Source organism: Carettochelys insculpta, chromosome 1 (genome assembly GCF_033958435.1).
Source record: "Carettochelys insculpta isolate YL-2023 chromosome 1, ASM3395843v1, whole genome shotgun sequence".
Taxonomy (NCBI): domain Eukaryota; kingdom Metazoa; phylum Chordata; order Testudines; family Carettochelyidae; genus Carettochelys; species Carettochelys insculpta.
The window spans coordinates 282631749-282656818 of record NC_134137.1 but is presented as its reverse complement, the minus strand read 5'-3'; the positions used below and the strand labels follow the sequence as shown (position 1 = coordinate 282656818).

The 25070-nt window shown below is 47.7% G+C and overlaps 2 protein-coding genes across 3 annotated transcripts in view; both read right to left on the bottom strand.

Annotated features, from left to right (window-relative positions):
* Positions 1-4071, bottom strand: part of SGSM3 (small G protein signaling modulator 3) — a 55750-nt gene extending 51679 nt beyond the window's left edge. Inside the window, exon 1 of one of the 2 annotated variants that reach the window (XM_075009539.1) lies at positions 3961-4071. The gene's annotated coding sequence lies outside the window, so the exon portion shown is untranslated. The remainder of the gene's footprint in view (positions 1-3960) is intronic. The other variant, XM_075009547.1, reaches the window with a different exon arrangement.
* A 4288-nt stretch (positions 4072-8359) lies between these two features.
* ADSL (adenylosuccinate lyase) overlaps positions 8360-25070 on the bottom strand; it is a 58320-nt gene continuing 41609 nt past the window's right edge. Inside the window, exons 8-13 of the mRNA XM_075009526.1 lie at positions 15035-15104; positions 13217-13364; positions 11723-11813; positions 11097-11186; positions 9455-9631; positions 8360-8518 (exon numbers count right to left, since the gene is read on the bottom strand). Coding sequence (XP_074865627.1) covers positions 8432-8518; positions 9455-9631; positions 11097-11186; positions 11723-11813; positions 13217-13364; positions 15035-15104 — 663 coding nt within the window. The 3' untranslated portion in view covers positions 8360-8431. The remainder of the gene's footprint in view (positions 8519-9454; positions 9632-11096; positions 11187-11722; positions 11814-13216; positions 13365-15034; positions 15105-25070) is intronic.

The following is a 25070-nucleotide window of genomic DNA, read 5'->3' as shown; positions in this document are numbered from 1 at the left end:
ATTCTGGGCTTCCAATTTCTGCTTCTCGGAAGACTAAAAATTAACACGTGCAAAGATAGACACAAGCTGGACAGGGTGTTTTTGTTCTGTGCTTATGTGGTGGTGAACCTAGGCCAAGAGTAGCAGAGGAATGAGTTAAGACATTGTCTTAAGACAGAGACACAATATGTAAGAAAGGACAGAGACAGCACAGAAAGGAACAGTTAAGTGAACTGGAAAGGGAAGACATTATTCAGACACACTCAGCTTCCTATATTCCCCAACAGTTTTGCCACAGAAAAAACATTATGGCTTCTAGGAGTAAGAGAGACCCTATCTGCGAATATGTTGGAGAAATTTGTTGCCTGGGTAAAAAGGGAAAATATGTCAAGTGTAAGAAGATGAGGCAGAGCCTAGTTGCAAGAATGGAACATCATAAGGAAAAAACTCTTTATTAGAGGAAAATAACGTGGATGAAGATGTGGATATGGCTGAGTGGATCAACTGATCAGTAACTTAAATCATACACTTTTCAATGCATCATTCTTGAAGGCCCTCTCTATGCCATTTAGTGTAAGTGTGATTTGACAAGTACCCAAGTTGTTTGCTGTGTTGGATGTTGCTAGGAATAACATTTAGTTTAGCTAATCCCTACGGCTTGTTTATGTAGTTAACCATGTTTAGAATCCATCACTCGAATATACAAAACAGAAAGGTGCAGTAAGAGAAATCTAGGCTGCCAGTTGCCACTGCCATTTTCTTATTTTATATTGCAGAATATATGTCCCTTATTTTGGAAAACCATGGACACAAACCGTAATGGTGATGCCATGAGTCTATTTTCTATTTTACTTCAGCATAACTCAGCTTTTCCAAGGGAACCCCACTCTGTACTTGTTTTCTCATAAAACAGATTGCCAGTAAGTTCTGTGAGGCTTACTCCAAAATTAAGTGCACTCTAAACACAGTTAGTCTTAGCTTTTTTGGTAACTCGATTTAAATCAATTATTTAAATTGTCTTGATTTAAATCAATCCACCCTGCTTTCCATGAGATGAACTTTCCATGAACTGCCTCATTTTTAGCAGTTCTGATGGAAGGCACAAAGGAAGGAGTCTCTTGTTTTATGCTAGGAGGAAGGCAGGTGTCTAAACAGAAAAAGAAAGTGATGTTAAGGACAGTTTCACAAATCCAGGGTTTGCTGCATTTGATCAGACCATTTGTCCACCTTGAAAGCTATCTTGTTTGAAATGGCCAATTCGCTATGCCTTCAAGGAGAGTGCAAAGTCTCCAAAATCCACCTGAACAATTGAGCAATACTGCACCATCTTCTTAAACACAACAAATCATTTAAAGCTGCAGGGAAGCTTGATGATCTACCACTTGTGACTGTTACTTTAGCTCTGTCACTGCATGCTTCTTCTCATCATTCAAAGAAATCTCAAATGTTTTTGAATATCAATTATTTTCCTTCCAATTTTTTGTGAGAGGTGCCCGATTAGCAGTCTTGGAGATGGAAACCCTTCATTCATTTGAGGAACATACAATTGAGAATGTGGAGTCCTGAGGGGATTACCTCTCTGGTGTTCTCACAAATGACAGCCTCTGAAAACACAGAACCCCACCCTCAGATCTGATGCCAACAGACAATGAATAATACATTCTTTTATTTTAAAAAGGGTGTTAATAAAACTTGTATGAGTAGGATATGGCCATTTCAGACCCTGACCACACTTCTTGTGTGTTGTATCCCTTCCTCCTACCTTTCTTCTCTGTATATCATTAGATTGTGAATTCCTAAGGCAGGAATCAAGCTTTCTTTCCTGAAAATGCTGCACACGCTGGAGACACTACAGGCAATATATAATGAAAAAAGTCCATAGGCTTATTCCTTCTAACACATCCCTTTAGTGTGTGGCAGCTCAAAGACTGTTCTTGAATCTAGATTATCCAGCAAAAAGCAATGTTACAATCTGTAGCAAATGACTGTGTAGGTGCCCCAAGTTATTCTAAGTTCTAGCCTACATACTGTGAAATGCCAGTTGTTCCACTTTCAACAATACCTTTTATTTTCTCTTGTTCATTAGCACTAAAAGATATTTGACTTCTTCATACACTTGGTGCTTTATTTCCCCTTCAGATACTGGAACAAGATGTTTGGAAGATGATTGTGATATGACAAAGAAAGATGCTAGGCCATCACTTAAAAATAAGCCAGGATGGAGCTGTGGAAGTCTAGGACAAGGAAATCCCTACTTAAATTCAAACAACCCTTAAATAATTAGAAAGAAAAATATGAACACAAGAGAAGATTTTTTTCAGTTTTCCTCATGAGGACTTAACAGTGCTTTATACTGATTCTGATGGGCCTCAGAAATGTTTCCTGAAAAAATATTAAGCCTCTTTCACCATAGTGGTTATTCCCTCTTCTGCATTTATATATTCTTGTATGAGAAACTATACAAGTTCCCTGTCTTCACTCTGATTTTGATGGGATGTGAAATTCAGAGGATTTGTATTACACCCATTCATGTCCATGTAGGCTATTGCCATTTTTCTGGTCATCTTGTGACTGTTCTTCTTCTTCTGTACCCCACCTTTACAACTCAGATAGAACAGGAGTCAGTCTCTCCTCTCAGCATATCTCAACCAAAACTAAAAACAAGGAGAAATAAGGCAGACACAGCCTGATTAGTGGAAAAAAAGGCCAAGAAATTGGTCCTGGGGATCTGCAACAATCAAGGAAAAGCAATAGAAGACTCCTAATTCATAAGTAGTCTCTAGACAAGTTTGAATAAAGAAAAATAGAAGAGGGACAAGGCAGAGAGAAGAAGCAAAAGAAGAATAAACTACCAAATGAAAAAGATGGACAGAAAGAAGGCAGAAGATGACCTTAATTAAATCCAGTCATGACTCTTTTGATAAAATGAGTCAGAAAATTGCACTGCTACCCCTGAGTCACCAAATCAGGCGAAATGGAAATCTTCCCAGAGGCTCTAGAAAAGGGCTCACCCCTAAATCACTGGATTAGTGAAGGAGAAGATATGAATATAAAGGAGGGACAGAAGTCTACCCTTCCAGTAGACTATGGTCCAGCTCTCCCCTTGCTGCAAAAATTGTAAGTATGGTTTTGGTCATTCAGAAACATAGCAGGGAAGCTCTTCTGTCATCAGCCCCTAGCAAAGTGGCTGTTTTCATCAAACAGAACCATTTGGTTTCCTGCTTGCCAGGATTTGTACCTTCTGGGCCCAATTCAACGGCAGAAGGAAACTGCAGGAGGCATATCAAAGTGGAATGCGGGTGTGCACAAAAGGAAATCGCCCATGTGTGTGAAGGGTGTCCATCTGAGCCAACACCCGCCCCCACTCCATGAATAAACCACCTCTGGAGAGGTGACCCCCCACATAAGCGGGTACTCCTGCCCGCTACCCAGCCTCAGGGTGAGGGACTTTAGCGGACACATTACACTCCACCTCAGCACCGGGAGTAGCGTAGACCGGGAGCTGACGGGCCGGTTGCCAGGGGACTCCCAACCGCGGCTGTGTCACCCATCGGGCCTCTAGGGCCGCCGTGTCCAACCCGTTGTGAAGCAGCAACCGCTCCAGTGGCGACTGCTGTAGCCAACCGGCCGCCCCAGTCTGAAAAGCTGTGCCCTCCTCAAGCCGGCAAGTCACTCGCCGCGGCCAAGGAGCCACAAGTGTGCCGGACGGCCGGGCTCTACCGCCAACAGCGCTATGAGCTGCCGCCCGTTCTCAGCCGAGCCCCTCACTGAGCCGGGCCGGGCCCAGCACTGGCGCACAGTCCCTCTGCAGACCCCGGCCGAGCCCGCCTCGGGGCCCCGCGCCGCCCGGCCCCAGTCAGTCTGTCCGTCCGGCCCTCTGGACCCCGCTTCTGGTACGTCTGTCCCGGTCAGTCTGCCCATCTGCCCCGACCCGCCCCCGCCCCACTCTCTCGAGCTGCAGCGGGCACCTGCCCGGCTCACCTGCTCCGCGTGCTGCTGCTGCTGCTCCCCCCGGCTGGGAGGGGGGCGCCCCCCAATCCGCCGCCGCTTCACCCCCCCTCTCCGTTGCGGCCACCTGAGACCGACCGCTTCTGTCACCGTCAGCAGCACCGTGCTGACCTCGCCGCGCATGCGCACCATCCGGGCGCCACCGCGAGGCGTTGTGGGCAATGTAGTCTTTGGCTGGCCGCAGCGCGCACGTCGGTGCCTCAGGCCTGCGTGGCGCAAGGCATCAGAGCCCTGGCTTGCCCGCCGCCGGTACCTGCGGAGCCTGTCCCTGCCGCGCGTAAGGCGCGCCCACCAGCTCGCCCGCAGGAGGCAGGGGAAGTCCATCTTGGTGCACTCGCCTGCACAGCCTCTCCCCAGCCCCAAAGGCAGCTCCAGGACGAGCGCAGGGCGCCGCGGCCTGAGTCGAAGTGGGCCCCTGGCTCTCCCGTGCAGCCCTTCCTGCTGCTCGACGGGCACCCTCACCCAGGTCAGTTACCAACGTGAACGTAAAAACCTCAGACTGCAGCCTGACCCGCTGCTCGCCGGATGTTTTGGGAGGCAGGTGGTCCCCTGGCCCACCCCCACTGTCCTTGTTCTCTTTCTCCCGATAGCTAAGAGAGAGATCTTGGAACCAGTGCATATAGGTATGCAAGCAAACCAGCCATTGCAAGGGGTAGAGACTGGTTGATGAAAGAGTGAAGAACAAGAAGGTAGAGACAAACCACGGAGCCACATAATTGCAGGAAAATTCTCCCACTTTCAGAAGTCAATGATGGTCATTTGCAGGTGGGGGTCAGAGGTCCATAGATAGCATAATAGTCGTACTCCAGATAACAAGTGAATGGAGTCAGCTGTGAACATCATATGGTGAACCAATGGTGACAACATGCACTGAGAACATTTTACATTTATATAGCACCTTCCATTGAAAAATCCTTTGAAACTGTGTTTAACACATACCAGTCACTTCACCCACTACTAGAAATACAGCCTTCACCTCCTCTCCACAACACTACCAAACACTTTGAAACTGAGCACAAGTCACAGTTTTAGGGCTGTAGCACATAATTTACACCACTGATAACTGAGGCTAAATATACCCCTTCCATCTACTCTTAGCTATTGTGAAAAGGGCTATGACTCCTTTAATGGCAGACACCATAACACAACTTAGCATTTTATATCTTCAGAGCCCCATAGAAATAGTAATTATATCTCATACTACTGGCAAGCTACATATAAACCCAATTTTTACAACGGGTAAACTGAGAAACAACATTGACAACACCTGGGCAGGGTCACACAAAGTGACAGAACCAGGATTAATACAGAGGAGTTCCTGGTATCTTGTCCCACATGCACTGCCTTGTCTCAAGATAATCAGGCTTTATGCTTCATCCCTAAAATCTATGATTTTGTGAAGTATCACAAAGAGTTGTCTCCGAACTGAAATACATTGACTTTCACACACTTGTACTATGGAACAGACATCAATTTTGTCCAAGCGCATAAAGACGTAACATGATTGTAATTATAACCATCTTATGTTTAGGTTCATCATTATTTAAACACGATCTACCTAAGTGAACAACGATATAGAGCATTTTCACAGTATGTAACTGCAAGGAGTCTGACTGTTGAAAATTGCTAATAGCTAAGTTTCCTAAACCTAATACGAATGAACTTTACTGAAAAGCTGGCCATGTATCAGCCTAGTCTTGCATATGGATGTTTTTTTTTTTCTGGCAGAACGCATTGGAACAGCATTCGACCACCTTTTCTTCTGTTACTTTAATGCTGTGGGGCCCCTCCAGCCCCGGCTCATGCACCACAGGGCCCCTCCAGCACTGGCTTGCATGCCGCAGGATGCTTCCAGCTGGCTCTCACACTATGGGGCACCTCCAGCTGTGGCTCACATGTCGCAGTGTGCCTCCAGTCATGGCTTGTGCACAGCGGGGTGCCTCAGGGCTGCAGGGTCCCTCTGTGTCTGGCCCTGGTTACCATGGCTGGGGCTGCCAGTGAGGCTCAGTCCCTAGCTGGCTCCCAACTGTGGGGTCCCCCATCCCCCACCATAGGATGAGTACTAGCACACCCCCCCCCCCTTTTTTTTTTTAAGGAAGGAAAGAAAGCACTGTGAGTAAGTATAAGAGGGAAGATTGTGGGTTCAGACAAGCAAAGGTGAATTGAAGGAATCTTGTAGTTTTGTCAATCACCTCCACCATGGGTAAGTGGTACAACTTCTAGTTTTATACTGGAAATACGGTATTTACTCTATAAGCCTCATACCCTTTTCCCCTTTCAACCCCAGGCATAAAGTGGCTTAATTTTGAATGGTAAATGAGCAAGGTTTGGAAGGCAGAATTAAGAGTGACAGAGCGGTCTGTCCCACGAAAGCTCATCACCTAATAAATCATTTTGTTAGTCTTTAAAGTGCTATTTGATGCTTCTTGTTTTAAGGCAGAATTAAATTTGTGTTAAGTTTTCAATTCCATAATTTCATTTTTGTTTCAAAGAGCAGAGCTCCAATAGACAAAGTGGGTCCTTGCTCCCAAAAGCTTATGCTCCAATAAATGTTAGTCTATAAGGTGCAACAGGACTTCTCACTGATAACGCAGAGGACTCTGTGAATTTACTTGGGTAGTGGAAAAAACAGACTCAAGTAGAAGCTCCAGATGAAACCCAGAAAAGTATTTGTTTATCACACAAAGCTCCCAGGGAGGGTGGTTTTGTTCCTTGTGTTGTATTTTTTCTGGGATTTAATCTGAGACCCATTCAAACATTCCACAGCTGGATTTCCCCAACTGGCATTGACTCTTGTTTCCAGATGAGGACAATTCTGTGTTCCATTTCTTCCTTTCCCCCCCGAGAGATCCTTTCCACTAACACTCTCCTTCTCATCTCTGGAGAAAATACATTTGAAACTTCAAATCTACATGTGCTCTTAGGCATCCATTTGACTTACAGTCTGCAAATTACTGATAAATTAAACTTCTTCTAAACAGATAGCCAGATAATGTTTAATATAGTAGAAGCAGGATAATATTTAACACCACAAAATCACAAGTGTGTAAGAAAGAAACTGCATGTTTCAGTCCATGGGCAAAGTAATTGCAAGAATGGTGGGGTCAGGGAGAGATTTCCAGTTTTCCAAAATACATAACATAGCAGTTATGTATTAAACACTCAATGTTACGTTGGCAAGTCTAGAAAATCCTTTACATCATGACCAACTTCAGGAGAACAGGTAGTTTCTTACAATATTCCTGCCTCCACCTCTCACATGAGATTGTCATGACACAATCAGATTCACAAATTAAAAAAAATAAAATACTGTGCTCTCCTGATCATATCTTTTGTGACGCTAAATGCATAGAGAAGGGAAGGCTTGCTTTCTGCTGCAAGATAAGACTAGAAATGAAGGGGTGGAGAAAGGAGAAGGCTGAAGAATGATATAATTAGGAATTGGTGGAGGTCAGACAGCTTTTCTGAAATCTAAGAGGGTTTGGCCTATGACCACGTGACCAGAAAAATACATGTTACAAACAAGAAAACATACAGAATCAGAAAAAATGAGCAAACCCTTGCAATTCTTTTGTATCTATGAACCCTGAGGCCCCATTCTCTCTCTCTGCTTACCATAAGGGAACACAATCTTGGTAGACAAATGATACTGTATTCTTGTATGTTTCCTTGGCCACATTTTAACAACAGCTCCTATCTATCTATTAACCAGTGAATCTGAGCAGCATTGTTCATCCTGAAAGCCAACAGCCACTGGGCCTGGAGGGTCACTTGGTGGGTACCACACTCCATATCTTTCGTATATGATTACTGTGCACTACAATTAAAGATTCTGCTATAGGGCAGATATATTAAGATGGGTTGTATCAGAAGTATTGTTGAGGACCACCCCTGTAATGGAAAATAATCAGACCCAGACTTTCTCCCTTCACCACACATAATCTGGCCAAAGCACACATTAAGTATGACTAAATAGTAGTCCTCCCGCAGCCACTTTCAGGGAAGCAGCTCCCAGCACCATGGCGCCATTACAGACACCAGTTTAGACAGCATACAAAGCTGGTTTGTCTTTGTCTCAGCCTTCAGCTGATGATCAATTCATAGAAGCCACTGGGTCCTTAATGTTGCCTATTTAATAGGCTTGAAACATACCATAAAAAGAGAGGTGAATGTGTGTGGAGTTGTCACTCTTGGTTGGTGATGGCAAAACCAGAACAAAGGGAGGCATTATGCGAACCTCTTCTCAGCAACCCCAACACAAAGGACAGGGAGGCTGGCTGGCAGATTCAAAATAAGGAATCCTACTGCACATCTGGGGAGTGAGAGCCCTGGGGTGGATGTGTCACACCCAAGTTACAGCCACACACAAGTATAGATACATTAAACAGATTTGGTTTATAAAGGCTTTCAATATTACACACTCCCGTACAGCCACAAGCCCAGCCTAAAGTGCCAGCTCCATTTTCACACCCATCTTGCTTTGGTACGGGATCAGCATTGGGCGAGCTTCTTCCTTCAGGAACCTTGCCACCTGCTCAAGAGGAAAGGAAAGTGAGAAAAAGAAATGGGTTCTTCTCTGTGCTTCAGTCAGCCCCACTTTGTGGCCCCCAGGATCTTAGTCTCACACATGCACCCAATCACCCAGCATATCAAAGACTATGTGGGCAATCAAAAATTATGGTGGAGACAGAAGGGAACTGAGATGGACAGAAAAGGGAAGGGATGCCTTACATGACTAAGAAAATATTAACTGCTCCCTCCTTTAGAGCAAGGTGGGAAGGAGAACAGATGCATGCAGACCAGATCTGGTCCCCTGATTAGTCTGATCTGGCCCAGAGCAGGCCAGTGCTTGAACTCCATCCTCTCAGCAAGTGTCCGAGCCTCAGTGCCTCCCTTCCACCTGGCAGGTCCCACGTACAAGAGCAGCCCTGGCGCCTCAAGTCGAGCGAGAGTCAGTGAGCGTCTCTTTTTCGGGCAATGGGGGGTTGGAGCTTTTCAGCTGAGTCAGTGAGGGCTTTTTAAGTGCTCCTCACTTGTGCGTGGTCCCCAACTGATTTTTCTGTGTGTTAGTGGACCCTGACCAAAGAAAGTTTTCCCCACCCTAACTTTAGAGGAGTGGGCAGAGACCGAAAACTGTAGTGGAAAGGGCACAAATACACAAAGTGGATCATCTCAGACGCAAAGGGATGTGGTTTGGATAATTTAGGGCATGACACTCCATAGGAATATGGGGATTTCGAAGTTGCCGGGGTCCTTTCGAAAAGGAGCCCCGTCTGGATGAGCCGTGCGGCACCAAGCTGCTGCAATTTCAAAGTGCCATGGCTGCTGGCATGCTAATGAGATGCTGAATATGTATTTCAGCGCTTCATTAGTAAAATTCGAAATGGCCATTTGCATGACCATTTTGAAGTTTTGGGCTAGTATAGACGTAGCCCATAACACCTTAATTCATTTTCTGCAACTTCACCTGCTGCGAAGCACGTCCAGTGAAGGAGGTAGGCTCCAAGAGGCTCTCCAGTTGTTCCTGGATAGGGCTGAAGTAGGGGTCAGCACGAATACGAGCAATGAGGTCATTATCCCCCCCTTCCTGTTTCACAACAGCAGCTGCTTGCTGGGAAAGAATGCGTATCTTCTCATGGCAATCCTGGGGGATGAGATCATCATCAAGTTACTGACCGCGTACCTGGAGCCAGCTGACTCAATGGTGCCTGGAGGGCAGAGGCTGTTGTATTACACAGCACAGGAGTGAAACAGCTGAAGTTTGTATCATAGCTATTTGAGGCCTATCACCATATCACTGCAGCACAGTATGAACATGCACGTGCTGCGCAGTGCATCCCTTAATTTCCCTGATGTAAAAAGCATGAATTACAAATATAGCCCTGGTTTAATTACACAACACTGACAAAGTAAGATGCTGGAACTATTTCCACTACCTCAAGGTCTTCCTTGGTGATGCACTTGGAGTTTGCTGTGTAATACTTTTTGTAACTCTAACCCATCCATGGTTTGTGACTGGCAAATCATGAGTCTTCCCAAAGCATTTTATAAGCTGGGCACACAATAATTCCTTATCCACCACTAATTGCCCCTGAGGTGCAGGGTACGTTGTCAGCATTTAACACACCAAACATTCACAAGTTTGGAAAGCGAAAGGGGGAAGGGGAACACCTGTCCATCTTAGTGAGCAGGGAGAACAAAGTCTGTTAAGATTTATTTGGAAAAAAGCAAGAGCCCCAAATAGCCATTCTCACCCCAAGGAAAAAAAAAAAAATCACACAGGACCAGGCATTGGAGAAGGTAATGTCCATAAGGATTCCCTTTAAGAGACTTCCCTGAACATAAAACAATAGGCCATCCAGTCTCCAAACCGAGGAAACCCAGTGTCAGGCTGTAGCGTCTGCAAAAAGAGCCTGTGCCTCCTGGGGGTTAGCCCAGAAGAAATCTGATGAGGTCTGACAAGGACAAATGCAGAGTCCTGCGCTTAGGACAGAAGAATCCCATGCACTGATACAGGCTGGGGAGTGCCTAGCTAAATGGCAGCTCTATGGAAAAGGACTGGAGATTACAATGGACAAGAAGCTGGATATGAGTTAACAGTTTGCCTTTGTTGCCAAGAAAGGTAACATCATATTGGACTGCACTAAGTAGTAGCATTGCCAGCAGATCAAGGAAAGTAATTGTTCCCCTCTATTTGGCATCCAGTTTTGGGGCCCCCACTGCACAAAGCATGTGGACAAACTAAAGAGAGTCCAGCAGAGGGCAACAAAAAAGACTAGGGAACTGTGGCACATGACTTATGAGGAGAGGCCTATTTAGTCTACAGAAAAGAAGGCAGGGGCAGGATTTGATAGCATCCCTTAACTGCCCGCAGGAAGGTTCTAAAGAGGAGGGAGCCAGGCTGTTCTCAGTGGTGGCAGCTAACAAAGGAGCAGTGGTCTCAAGTTGCAGAGCGGGAAGTATAGTTTGGACATGATAAAAACTATTTCACTAGGAGGGTGATGAATCACTGGAATGAGTTGCCTAGGGAGGTGGTGAAATCTCTACCCTGTTTTAAGCAGGAGTTGTACTAGACAGTGAGCATCAGACCCTCCCAACTATATACATACCTGGCGATTGCCCCCTGCTTTCACCATGGCCACAATGATATTTTCTGTGGCCATAAAGGGCAGCTCCTGCCGGATCCGCCTCTCAATCACCTAAAAAGCCAAAAAGAAACAGACACTACCTCACTGGAGTGGAGAGTCTGTAGATATGGTTAGGTATTTCCTGCCATATTCCTGCTGTAGGATACCCCAAATTTCATAACAGTGAAAAAACAAAACAAAGTAACACATTTTCCCAAGGCAATCCAGAAATAAACATAGTAAGATTGAAATGTTGAAATTTTATGCTAGCTAGTGTTACTGCAGGTGACAGTCACACCCATGTAATTGCCTACACTCTTGAATCTTAATAAGAGACCTGTGTCAACAATACACCATGGCAGCAAGTTCAAGTTAGTTCTTTTATCTATTTTAAGTTTGTTGCATTCTAATTTTTTCACAAGCCCTCTGGATTTTGTATCGCAAAGAAAAGTGCCATGGTGAGAAACTAGACAGGTTGCCTCAGCAGTTCTTAGGAATATACCCTGAGACAGCAGGTAACAATACAATGCTCTGAGTGGAATGGCTTCTTCTGCAGGGACAGCAGTGCTAATGGGGATGCAATGCTGCATGTAAGTCAGTTAACTTACCTTGGGGTACACCACAAGTCCTTCAGAGATATTCTGCAGTGTGCTCAGTATGATGTCAGCTGTGAGGAAAGCCTCTGCCAAACACACACGCCTGGAAATCAGATGTAAAAAAGGTGTTTGGGTTAGCAAAAAAAGGCTGTGGCAGCCTAACATCCCCTTGCACAGTGGTCTCCAACCTTTTTAATGCCAAAGATCACTTATTTTTTGAATTTGAGGGCAATCCAGGATCTACCCCACCCTTCTCCCAAGCCTTGTCCTGCTCTCTCCATCCCTCATTATTGCTCACTCTCCCCAACACCCCACACATTTTCACTGGTTTGGGGCACAGGGTTGATAGGGGTGTGGGCTCTGGGCTGGGGCCAAGGAGTTTGCAGTGTGGGACGGGACTCGGCTGAGCCTGGGGCAGGCAGTTGGGGTGCAGGAGTGGGTGTGGAATGCAAGCTGTAGGAGAGAGTTTGGGTGCAGGAGGGTGAACTGGGCTGGGGTACAGTGTTGGACTGCAGGAAGGAGTATGGGGTGCTGAATCCGTGAGGTGGCATTGGCTGTGGTCTCTCTTTGGGCAACACGTACTGTGGGCTGTTGCTGGTTGGTGGTGCAGTGAGGCTAAAGCAGGTTTCCTGCCTGCCCCAGCCCCACACCACTCCCAGAAGGGAGCAACACACCCTTCTGGCCCTGGGGGGAGGCAGGGGCGGGGCAGGGCATGTGGCGCCATGCCATGCACTGCCCCTCTGCTGGCACCACTCCTCAGCTCCCACTGGGCACAATTCCCTATTCTGGGCCAATTGGAGCTGTGGCAGCAGTGCTTACACAGACTCCTGCCATCCTGTCCCCCCTCTACACTTCTCCAGGCATAGATGTGGGGCCTTGCTGGCCACTTCTGGGAGCAGCATGGGGACAGAGCAGGCAGGGACTCCGAAGCCTGGCTTAGCAGCAGCCCTGTTGAATCACTAGACATCACAATCAACTGATAGGTGTGCAGATGCTAAGGTAGTGGTCACCAGTCTCTAGATGGCAACCTGCCTCCCAACAGCCTGAACTATTCCTTATAGGCACTTCCTGGTGCGATAGGCCAGAACTGGGGAAGCTAGAGCAGTCTGCAGCACCTGCTGCTGGGACAGGCCAGGACAAGACAACCGCTGTGTTACCTTTCCCCCGTACAGCTATTTTCTTTTTCAGAGGATTTTTACTGTGTAAAACATTGATTACTGTTTCACTCAAGGACAGAAACCAGTTTACAGTTACTTTTTGTAAAGTGGCGTCTACCAGAATGAGATTCAGAACTGAGGGGTAAAAACTGACAATTAGAATATACTATTTTTCAATGTGCTGTTCCCTACAAACACTTTTTTAGCTGTGCATTGAGTGAGAGCAGAATATGTACCCCAAACCAGTTTTAGTCCTCTAAAGTCAACCTCTCCCTTTATTTTATCATATAACTAGGGTTTCCTTGCTCTCCATCCTCTCCCTGGCTAGCTCTGGAGGACGTGGATGGACCTGTTAGCACTGTCGTCCAAAGTGCGTTCAAACCACTGCACAGAGGCTGTGTGGAGTGGATTCAGGACCAGAGTCATCAGGTGGCGAGCTAGGCTGCAGCAGCGCTCTGAACGCATTGGATTCCTCTTGTAAGGCATGGCGCTGGAACCTGATGGCAAGGAAAAAAAAAAAAAAATCAGAGAGGGGCATGGTAAAAGAGAGGATGATAAAAACAGAGCAGGACATAAAACACACAGAAGAGGAGAGATCAAAATACTGGCCTCCTCAAGAATAAAAAAAATCCACTGCTCATTTTTCAGTCTGATTCATACTATGCAAAGCGACAGGGTGGGTGAGGTAATATCTTTTATTGGACCAACTTCTGGTGGTGAGACACACAAGTTTTCAAGCTTAAACTGAGCTCTCCAAGCTTGTCTTGCTTGCCAACAGAAGTTGTTCCAATAGAAGATAGGACCGCACCTACCTTGTGGAGGAGGGCTAGCTTAGTGATTTGAGCAATGACCCACTAAACCCAGGGTTATGAGCTCAATCTTTGAGGAGGCCCTTTAGAGGTCTGGGGCAACTAGATTTAAAAAAAAACAAAAACATCTGTCAGGGATGGCGCTTGGCCCTACCAAAAGGGGCAGGGGACTGGACTCAATGACCTCCTGAGGTCCCTTTCAACTCTATGAGATGCATAGCTCCATATAATATTCTGGGTCCAATTTAGGTATAGTAACATGCATCATATATGCAGGTCTTTTGGAAACCATTCCCAAAACCAGAACTGCACCTGTACGTTCAAAGGAGAAAGTGGGGGCCTTAACGCCTAACTCTACAAGAACTTTTTATCTGTATAAAAGAAAGAAATGAGGCTGAGCTACTATAGTGTGCTATATGTTGCATGTCTGTTTGTCAATCTACCCATGAAAATCAGTAACCTGCAGCAACAGTGACTGGTAGTGTTGGGGTTTAATATTTTAAAAGCCTGTTGCTGCCCTATGGCTGAGGTAACTGAAGTGAGTGAGGATGAAAAATGCTGACTCATCCTCAGCACCAGCTTGTAACTCAGGAGGCCCAGTCACACAACTTCCGAACTCTGGAATTCTCTCGCCTTCCCTCTATATGTCAGAACTACATGAGGGACCTCTTTTGGTGCAAGGCTCCAGCCTGGTTTTACTCTTCAAATTTATTCATATAAACAGGACAGCAAGGCCAAGCCAATTAACTTTAATGGGTGCAGAGAGTACTCTGTATCTCTCAGAATCAGGCCCTTAGTGCTGGGGTGAGGAACCATGGCATTATTATTTCTGCACTTTGACTTATTTGGGCACAATGGCAATTCTGTTTATTAATATATCATTAAAACACCTAAGGACCTGCAGGCACAAACGGATTTAAAAAATTCAACTTTTAAATGAAAAGCAATTTATGCCACTGACATGACTACTGTTGCTCAGATGGAGCTCACCAAGGCAAATGAACAGATAAGCTAATTGGAACAGGCATCACTAAAAAATTAGAACCAAATAAGGACTTAGAATGGTTCTCTCAATACAAATGTAATTTTCCCTTTCTTGGTATTCATACCTCCTCATCAACTGCTGGGAGACACACTGACTGAACTGGCCCTGTTAATACTGGCCCTACACTTGATAAGTAACTCCCTTCTTTTAATATGCTGATACATATACGTATGTCCCTATCTCTGTGATTTGCACTCCATGCATCTGTTGAAGTATTTTTTATACATGGAATGCTTATGCTCAAATAAACCTATTAATTTTTAAGATGCCATAGGACTCCTCATTAGCACCAATTATGTCTGCTACCACATACCAATCTGTTCTCTCTCAAAGGGCTCTTCTATCTCCTTGAGGTTGGCCAGAAGGCGGATATCAGTACAGATCTAAGAAAAAGCAACAAGAGCAAATGAACACACAAAGCTGTTTTCACCAGTGCTAGGTACTTATGTCTGGGGACACCGCATGTCAATGTCCATGGAATCACTTGGGTGGCGGAGGAGCGTGGAAAGAGATTAATTCCCTTCAAAAAGTGAGTCACTCCAAAACTAAGGCTTTAACCTTCTGTGAGCAGTTCCCACTTGGCCTAGTGGCTAGGTCCCCAGCCAGGGCCTGTTGTGTGGGTCTTCAGCCAAACGCAAGAGTCTATGGGTTAAGTTTGGGGCGTGGCCCCAAGAATCTAGTTCCCCCCTTTAGCAGGAGAGGGGTTCCCTGGGGGGGGAGGGCTCCCCACTTCCCTCAGTGTCTGGGGAAGGGTCCTGGGCTGCGCCCTCCAGTGGCCGACCAGGTGGCAGCTCTGGCTTGTGGCCTGCTGCCTCAGAGCCAGCTCCTACCTCTAGGCTGGTCAGCACCAAACTGGGCTGGCTTCCCTCCCTTTATACTCCTCCAGGCCTGACACTGTTTGCAGGTGAACTGGGGTTGGGCTGATTGGGCTAATAGGCCCTGTTTAAACCCTGCACTGCCTGGCCTTGCTCTCACCCTCTCACACATCCCCCCCACCTCAAGACCCCCATAGGCATCTGCCACTTCCCCAACTGTGTTCCTTCTGCCCTGGAGAAAAAGTCTGCATTTGCACGATGCTGGATCTGGAAGGAGGAGGGTTGGAGGGAGAGGTACCACCTCATGACTCTGGGGTTTGTCTCCTTCATCACCTGTAGCCAGCGCAGGGGGCGTGGTCAGTGATGAGGGTAAAGTGTCTGCCCAGGAGGTAATATCAGAGTGAGTCCACAGCCCATTTTACTGCTAGTGTCTCCCTCTCTATTACCGAGTAGGCCTTCTCCCTTGGGAAGAGCTTCTGGCTGATATAAAGAATTGGGTGTTCCTCGCCTCCCACAACTTCGGAGAGTACAGCTACCGCTCCAACGTCCGAGGCATCAGTCTGTAGCAGGATCTCCTTTGAGAAGTCGGGGCTGTACAGGACAGGTTCTTGGCAGAGCTGGGTCTTTCGTGCTTGGAAAGCTTCCTCAAGCTGGAGTCCATGGGATGCAGTTAGGAACCTCCTTTTTGAGGAGGTTGGTAAGAGGGGCAGCAATGGAGGAGAAGCCTAGGACGAAGCGGCCGTAATACCCTGCTAATCCCAGGAACTGGCGTACCTGTCTTTTAAAAGATGGAGGGGCGTACTGCTGGAGGGCTTGGACCTTCCCCACTAGAACGCATGCCATGCCATTCCGCAAGGTGTAAATCGAGTAGGTGGTCTCATCCCTTCCAAGGTGACATTTTGCTGGGTTCGCTGTCAGGGCCGCTTCCTGGAGGGACTGCAATATGTCCGTCACATGTTGTAGTTGGGTTTGCCAATCGCGGCTATATCGTTCAAATATGCTGTGGTGTATTGGCTATGGGAACGCAGAATCCAGTCCATTAGGCACTGGAATGTAGCTGGAGCACCATGCAGCCCGAAGGGTATGGTCTGGAAATCGGAAGAGTCCAAAGGGAGTGAACAAAGCCGTCTTCTCCTTAGATTCAGGTGTGAGGGGGATTTGCCAGTAGCCCTTTGTGAAGTCAAGGGTAGTGATGTACTCTGCTTCCCCAAGCCGACTGAGCAGCTCATCTACCCGGGGCATTGGGTAAGCATCAAATTTGGACACCGCATTCAACTTCCAGAAGGCGATGCAAAACCAGGTGCTCCCATCTGACTTGGGGACTAGGACTATTGGGCTTTTCCATTCGCTGAAAGATTCCCCAATTACCCCCAGTGCCAGCACTGACTGCAGTTCTTGTTTCACCACCTCTCTCAGCTTCTGGAGAAGGGGCCGGGGCGTCTCCCTGATCTTAACCCCCGGTTTGATCTGAATGTGGTGGACAACCACGTGAGTTTGACCAGGTTTTGCTGAAAAGACTGAGGAGAACTTGGCAACCAGCTCCTGCGCCTGAAGCCTCTGTTTGGGGGTAAGGTTGGACCCAATCTGGACCTCCCCTGGGTTTTCCACCTCTGCTGCCTGGGGCCCCAGTTTTGGATCTGGTGGGCAGGGGGTAATTAGTAACCCTTCCTGGGCTTTAAGAGATTTATGTGGTAGGTCTGTTGCCCCTTATGCTTACCTGGTTGGTCCACCTCATAGTTCACTGGGCCCACTTGCTGAACAATCTCATAAGGCCCCTGCCAACAGGTGAGGAGTTTGGAGTCCATACTTAGTAGTAGTAGTACTAGATCCCCTAGTTGGAACTCACGGAGTCTTACTTGTTTGTTATAAGTTGCCTCCTGGGCCTGCTGTGCTTGGAGGAGGTTCTCTTGGGCAAATGTACCCAGAGATTCCAGCCTCTCTTGTAGGTTGAGCACATATTGCACAACATTACTGCTTTGGGGGGGCTGTTCCTCTCATATCTCCCTTACTAGGTCTAGAATCCCCTGTGGCTGCCTTCCATACAGGAGTTCAAAGGGTGAAAACCCTGTGGAGGCCTGGGGCACCTCCCGAACTGCAAACATGAGGGCTGGGAGGGGCTGGTCCCACTGACGTGCGTCTATCAGCACAAACTTGGAGAGCATTGCCTTCAACGTCCAACTGAAGCGCTCTACTAGTCCGTCGGTTTGGGGGTGGTAGATGGACGCCTGGAGTGTTTTGATTTTTAGCAGCCAGCACAGTTGTTACACTGTTTGGGACATAAAGTTTGTCCCTTGATCTGTTAGGATCCCCCTAGGGGATCCTGACCTGGACAAAGACACTCACAAGCTCCATTGCCACCCTCTTGGCACTCACAGAATCATAGAAGAGTAGGACTGGAAGGGACCTCGAGAGGCCATCGAGTCCAGCCCCCTGCCCTCATGGCAGGACCAAGCACTTTCTAGACCATCCCTGAAAGCCATCAATCTAACCTCTTCTTAAATATCTCCAGTGATGGAGATTCTACCACCTCCCTTGGCAATTTGTTCCAGTGTTTGATCACCCTGACAGTTAGGAACTTTTTCCTAATGTCCAACCTGAACCTCCCCTGCTGCAATTTAAGTCCATTGCCTCTTGTTCTATCCTCAGAGGCAAGGAAGAACAAATTCCCTCCCTCTGCCTTATGACACCCTTTTAGATACCTGAAAACTGCTATGATGTCCCCCCTCAATCTTCTCTTTTCCAAACTAAATAAGCCCAATTCTTTCAGCCTTTCTTCATAGGTCATGTTCTCTAGACCTTTGATCATTCTCGTTGCTCTCCTCTGGACCCTCTCCAATTTCTCCACATCCTTCCTGAACTGCAGTGCCCAAAACTGGACACAACACTCGAGCTGAGGCCTAACCAGCGCAGAGTAGAGCGGGAGAATGACTTCTTGTGTCTTGTTCACAACACACCTGTTAATGCATCCTAGAATCATGTTTGCTTTTTTTGCAACAGCATCACACTGTTGACTCATTTAGCTTGTGGTCCACTATAACCCCTACCTAGATCCCTTTCTGCTGTACTCATTCCTAGGCAGTCCTTTCCCATTCTGCATGTGTGACACTGATTGTTCCTTCCTAAGTGGAGCACTTTGCATTTGTCCTTATTAAGCTTCATCCTGTTTACCTCAGCCCATTTCTCCAGTTTATCCAGATCCTTTTGAATTATGACCCTATCCTCCAAAGAAGTTGCAACCCCTCCCAGCTTGGTATCATCTGCAAACTTAATAAGTGTACTTTCTATGTCAATATCTAAATCGTTAATGAAGATATTGAACAGAAGCAGTCCTAAAACAGACCCCTGTGGAACCCCACTAGTTATACTTTTCCAGCAGGATTGAAAACCATTAATAACTACTCTCTGGGTACGGTTATCCAGCCAGTTGTTCACCCACCTTATAGTAGCCCCATCTAAGTTGTATTTGTGTAGTTTATTGATAAGTGTATTATGTGAGACTGTGTCAAATGCTTTATTGAAGTCTAGGTATACCACATCCACCGCTCCTCCCTTATCCACAAGGCTCGTTATTCTATCAAAGAAAGCTATTAGATTGGTTTGACATGATCTGTTTTTAACAAAACCATGCTGGCTGTTCTCTATCACCTTACCACCTTCCAAATGCTTGCAGATGATTTCTTTAATTACCTGCTCCGTTATCTTTCCTGGCACAGAAGTTAAGCTGACTGGCCTGTAGTTTCCCGGGTTATTCTTGTTCCCCTTTTTATAAATGGGTACTATATTTGCCCTTTTCCAGTCTTCTGGAATCTCTCCTGTCTCCCACAATTTTCCAAAAATGATTGCTAAAGGCTCAGATACCTCTTCTATCAGCTCCTTGAGGATTCTAGGATGCATTTCATCAGGCCCTGGTGATTTGCAGACATCTAATTTTTCTAAGTAAATTTTAATTTGTTCTTTTCTTATTTCAACTTCTAAACCTACCCCTTTTTCACTAGCATTCTCTATGTCAGGCATTCCTTCAGATTTCTCTGTGAAGACCGAAACAAAGAAATCATTAAGTATCTCTGCCATTTCCAAATTCCCTGTTACGGTTTCTCCCTCCTCACTGACCAATGGCCCTACCCTCTCCTTGGTGTTCCTCTTGTTACCAATGTATTTGTAAAAAGCCTTCTTGTTTCCCTTTATGCTTGTAGCTAGTTTGAGCTCATTTTGTGCCTTAGCCTTTCTAATCTTGCTCCTGCATGCTCGTGTTGTTTGCCTATATTCGTCCTTTGTAATTTGTCCTAGTTTCCATTTCTTATACGATTCCTTTTTTATTTTGAGATCATGCAAGATCTCCTGGTTAAGCCAACGCAGTCTTTTGCCATGTTTTCTGTCTTTCCTACGCAGCAGGATAGCTTGCTTTTGGGCCCTTAATAATGTCCCTTTGAAAAACTGCCAACTCTCCTCAGCCGTTTTTCCCCTCAGTTTAGCTTCCCATGGGACCTTACCTACCAGCTGTCTGAGTTTACCAAAATCTGCCTTCCTGAAATCCATTATCTCTATTGTACTGTTTTCCCTTCTACCCTTCCTTAGAATTGTGAACTCTGTGATTTCATGATCACTTTCACCCAAGCATCCTTCCACTTTCAAATTCTCAATAATTTCCTCCCTATTTGTTAAAATTAAATCTAGAACAGCTTCCCCCCGGTAGCTTTTTCAACCTTTTGGAATAAAAAGTTGTCTGCAATGCAATCCAAGAATTTATTGGACAGTCTGTCCCCTGCTGTACTAGTTTCCCAACATATACCTGGATAGTTGAAGTTCCCCATCACCACCAAATTCTGGGCATTGGATGATTTTGTTAGCTGTTTAAAGAAAGCCTCATCCACCTCTTCCACCTGGCTAGGGGGCCTGTAGTAGACTCCTAGTAGGACCTCATCCTTGTTTTTTACTCCTCTGAGTCTAAGCCAGAGACTTTCAACCCGTCCATCTCCTACGTCCATCTCCACCTCTGTCCAAGTGTGTACATTTGTAATATACAAGGCAACACCTCCTCCCTTCTTTCCCTGTCTGTCCTTCCTAAGCAGGCTGCACCCTTCAATACCAACATTCCAATCATGAGTATTATCCCACCAAGTTTCTGTGATGCCAACGATATAGTTGTATTCATTCATTAGTACTTCCAATTATTCTTGTTTATTTCCCATACTTCTTGCATTTGTATATAGGCATCTCAGACATTGATTTGGTCTTGCCTCCCAGTTTTGCCCTGGCCCTCTTTTTACTCTCCCAGTGTACCCCATACTCTCTCCCCCATTTCAAGTTCATCTCCCAGGTATCCATGCTCTCCGCTTACCTGCAGGCTTTGCTCCCCTGCCCCCGTCGAACCTAGTGGAGCATAGTGGTACGGCTTCCAGGTACTGGGTTACATAATGAATGACAACGAGGATGAACTGGTATCCAGCTGCACTCTTCTCCAGGGGGCTGACTATATCAACACCAACCCGCTCAACGGGTACACTCACGAGCGGGAGGGGAACTAATGGGGCCTTCTCCACGGACCGGGTTGCTGTGAGCTGGCATTCTGGGCAAGAGGCACATAAGTCTGCAACCTCTCTGTGGATCCCGGGCCAAAAGAAGCAGGCCAGGATCCTAGCCAGAGTCTTGTCTCTTCCTACGGGTGCTGCCATGGGGATGGCATGGGCAAGCCACATGACCCCTCTCTGGTATGGTCAGGGAACCAGGAGCTGATGGTGCACTTCTCCCGTCTCTGGGTCCTTCTCTACGCAGTAGAGACAGTCTCCCTGGATTTCAAAATGGGGGAACAGTCCTGCTGGATGGGCTCCGGTCTCCCCATTCACTACTGTCACCTGATCGTATGGTCAGCTCAGCATCTCTTCCATCTGCTGTTCCCTCACAAAGTCCGAGGGTTGTGCGAGGACTGTGGATTCAGGCAGTGGGGGCAGCTCCCTCTCCAGCTGATGGGGATCCAGGCCCACCTGGGACGGTGCTGGCCCTTGGGAAGTCCCTTGCCCTGGGTCCACCACTTCCCCTACTCCAGCAAGAGTTGCGGTCCCTCTTTTACCGTGCTTAATGGATGGGGTTGCTGTTCCCAAGCTGAAGGCTTCCCAAATTCTGCTAGTAATTCTTGAAAATGTCCCCACTCTCTACACAGTATCACCAGATAGGCCAGGGCTGGGGCCCGGCCAACCATTACTGGTTCTTCGTGCCTTCCCACCCAAAAGGTTACATGGGTGCAGGGATAGGCCTTCACATCCCCATGGATGCACTACAGCCTGATGGTGTGTTGAGAGGACCCTAAGTCAGGCACGAGTGTTTGTCAAACCAGGGTCTGGGCACACCCTGAGTCAATCAACCCAACTGCCTGTCCCATTGACATACATGGGGATGGTCAGCTTGGCACAGCCTTGGGGGTGCACCCATGTCTGTGGGGACCAGAGCTTCCCAAAGTTGTATTCTAATGTATGGGCAGTCTTGGGACCAGTGCACAACGTCCCCGCATATGAAGCAGGAGTCCTGTTCTGGGGTGGCATTCAGGGGGCCTCCTCGAGGGGGCCCTGGCGGGGATGGATGGGGAACACAATCGCCAGGCTGGCATGTAAGTGGAGTCACTGGTACCTTGTCCAAGGAGCGGCTAGGTTCCCTATGGAGGAGCTGGTGGGCTGGTCCCCTTTCTTCACTTGCACTGACATGCATCTGCCTGACCTGGGGCCTAGAGAGGGAGTCATCCCTGGGGACTTTGCCACTAGATAATTCTCCATCAACTGGATGGTTGCAATCATATCTTCCAGATGGTTCTTTGTCACCCACTCCCTTCCCCCAGAGGACAGAATCTGCGTGAACTGTTCATGCAGGATCTGCTTGGCTACCTGCATCCCAGATTTTGTTTGGGGCTTCAGCCATCTCCAGCAGGCATCCCACAGCTTCTGAGCTATGGGGCAGGGTTGAGCTCTGGGTGGGCCATACTTTGCCACAGAAGTGCTGGCAAAAAGTCTCTTCTGAGATATCCAGAACATCCAGGATTGCGGCCTTGACCTGAGCATAGTCCTGAGCAGCTATAGTGTCCAGTGCCCGATATGCAGTCTGGGAAACCCCTGTCAAGTAAGGTGCCAAGATGGCTGCCCACTGCCCGCAGGCTCACTGGGCTACGGTGGCCACACGCTCAAACGTCTCCAAGAATGTCTCTGGGTCGTCCCCTGGGCCCATCTTTGCAAGCAGGATTGGCACCGGTGCAGGAGCTGGCGGCTCCTCAAGCGTTTGGGGTTGTAGCAGGGAAGTCATCTGCTGCATCAGCTGTTGCTGGTGCACTGCTAATTCCCCAACTAGCTGCTGGCTACTGCTGAGCCATCTTCAGCCCCACCCAAGAGCCTATGGGTTAAGTTTGGGGCGTGGCCCCAAAAAAGAGAAGTTACTCACTTGTAGTAACGATGGTTCTTTGAGATGTGTCCCCGTGGGTGCTCCACAATAGGTGTCGGGCTCGCCCGGTGCCACAGATCGGAACTCTTCTAGCAGTTTCCGTTGGATCGCGCATGCGCTGACACGCACCACTCCCCTGCACGCCCCCGGCCATGTGCGCGATCCGGTCCCTGCCAGTTCTTTGACCAACCACCTCAGATGCTCCTGAAAAACACCAGACAGAGATCCGAAGCGGGGAGGATGGGCAGGTGGTGGAGCACCCATGGGGACACATCTCAAAGAACCATCGTTACTACAGGTGAGTAACTTCTCTTTCTTCTTCAAGTGGTTCCCGTGGGTGCTCCGCAATAGGTGACTACCCAGCAGTAACCCAAGTAAGGAGGTGGGTAATCGATTCATGTGCAGCTTGCCCCCGAGAGGACTGCTGTCAACAGACGGGTATCCTCCTCGAATACCCGATGTAGGGCTTAATGCTTGGCGAAGGTGTCGTAGGATGACCAGGTCACCGCTCTACAGATGTCTTTTAACGCGATGCCCTTGAAGAAAGCTGTTGATGCTGCCACCGCCCTGATGGAGTGAGCCCTAGGCGGGGCCAGCAAAGGGGTCTTTCGAAGCTCGTAGCACATTTTTATACAGGACACAATGTGCTTTGAAATTCTCTGTGAAGAGAGGCCCTCCCCTTTTGGACCTGTGAGCGAGAAACACTAGGAGCCTGTCCGTTTTCTGGAAGGACTTAGTTCTGTCTATGTAAAAGGCCAACGCCCTTCTCACGCCTAGGAGATGTAGGCATGCCTCCTTGCTGGAGCTGTGAGGCGTCCAGCAAAACGATGGTAAAACTATTGGCTCGTTAAGATGGAACTCCGAGGAAACTTTTGGAACGAAGGCTGGGTGTAACCGTAAGGTTACCACCTCCTTTGAGAATACTGTGCAGGGCGGCGTTGCCATCACTGCTGCGAGCTCGCTCACCCTGCGTGCTGACGTCATTGCAAGGAGGAAGGGTGTTTTCATCGTAAGGAGTCGGAGGGGTACCGTGGCTAATGGTTCGAAGGGTGGTCCCGATAGCGTGCTGAGCACCAAGTACAAATTCCACGACAGCGGAAGCGGTTTTCGAGGGGGGTAAAGGTTTACCAGCCCCTTCAAGAACCTTGTGACGATATGGTGGGTGAATACAGTGGGCCCTTCCTCTGTATGCCGAAAAGCTGATATAGCAGCGAGGTGGACCTTTAGCAAGGATAGAAAAAGCCCGTCTCGTTTGAGGTCCAATAGGTATTCTAGTATTACGGTTATAGGAATGTCAAGGGGAGCTAACTGCTTGGTGGAACACCAGGCTGTAAATCGAGTCCATTTCTGTTCATAAGTCCTCCTGGTGGAGGTCCTTCAGCTACACTCCAGGACTTGTACTCCCTCCGTACACGTGCTCTCTAAGGCGCTGAGCCATGGATTAACCATGCTTGTAGGCGCAGACCCTGAGGGTGCGGGTGCACTATGGACCCCTGAGCCTGCGTGAGTAAGTCCGGCGCCACCGGTAGGGGAAGTGGTGGACGATCCGACATGTGCAGAAGCAAGGGAAACCATTGTTGCTGGTCCCAAGTTGGGACTATGAGTATCATGCAAGCTGTCCCTTCTGGCTTTCTGCAGAACCTTGTGGATAAGCGTTGTGGGGGGAAACACGTAGAGTAGAGGGCCCTTCCATGAAATCATGAATGCGTCCCCCAGGGACCCCCGCCCTATTCCTGCTCTGGAGCAGTACTGGGGACACTTTTTGTTGTACTGGGTGGCAAACAAATTGACTTGGGGAAACCCCCATGTACGAAATATGCGCCGTAGTAGGTCGGAGCGGATCTGCCATTCGTGCGTTGAGTGCGAAGCGCCTGCTCAGCTGATCTGCCTTCACATTGTGAGCACCCGGAAAGTATGAGGCTTTCAACGTTATGTTGTTGGCAATGCACCAGTTCCACAATCGGATTGCTTCCGCACATAACGCACGGGATCGTCCCCCTCCTTGTCGATTGATGTAGAACACAGTGGAGGTATTGTCGGTATTGATCCCGACTACTTTGCCATGCAGGTAATCTCGAAAATGTCTGCATGCATTGAACACTGCTCTGAGCTCCA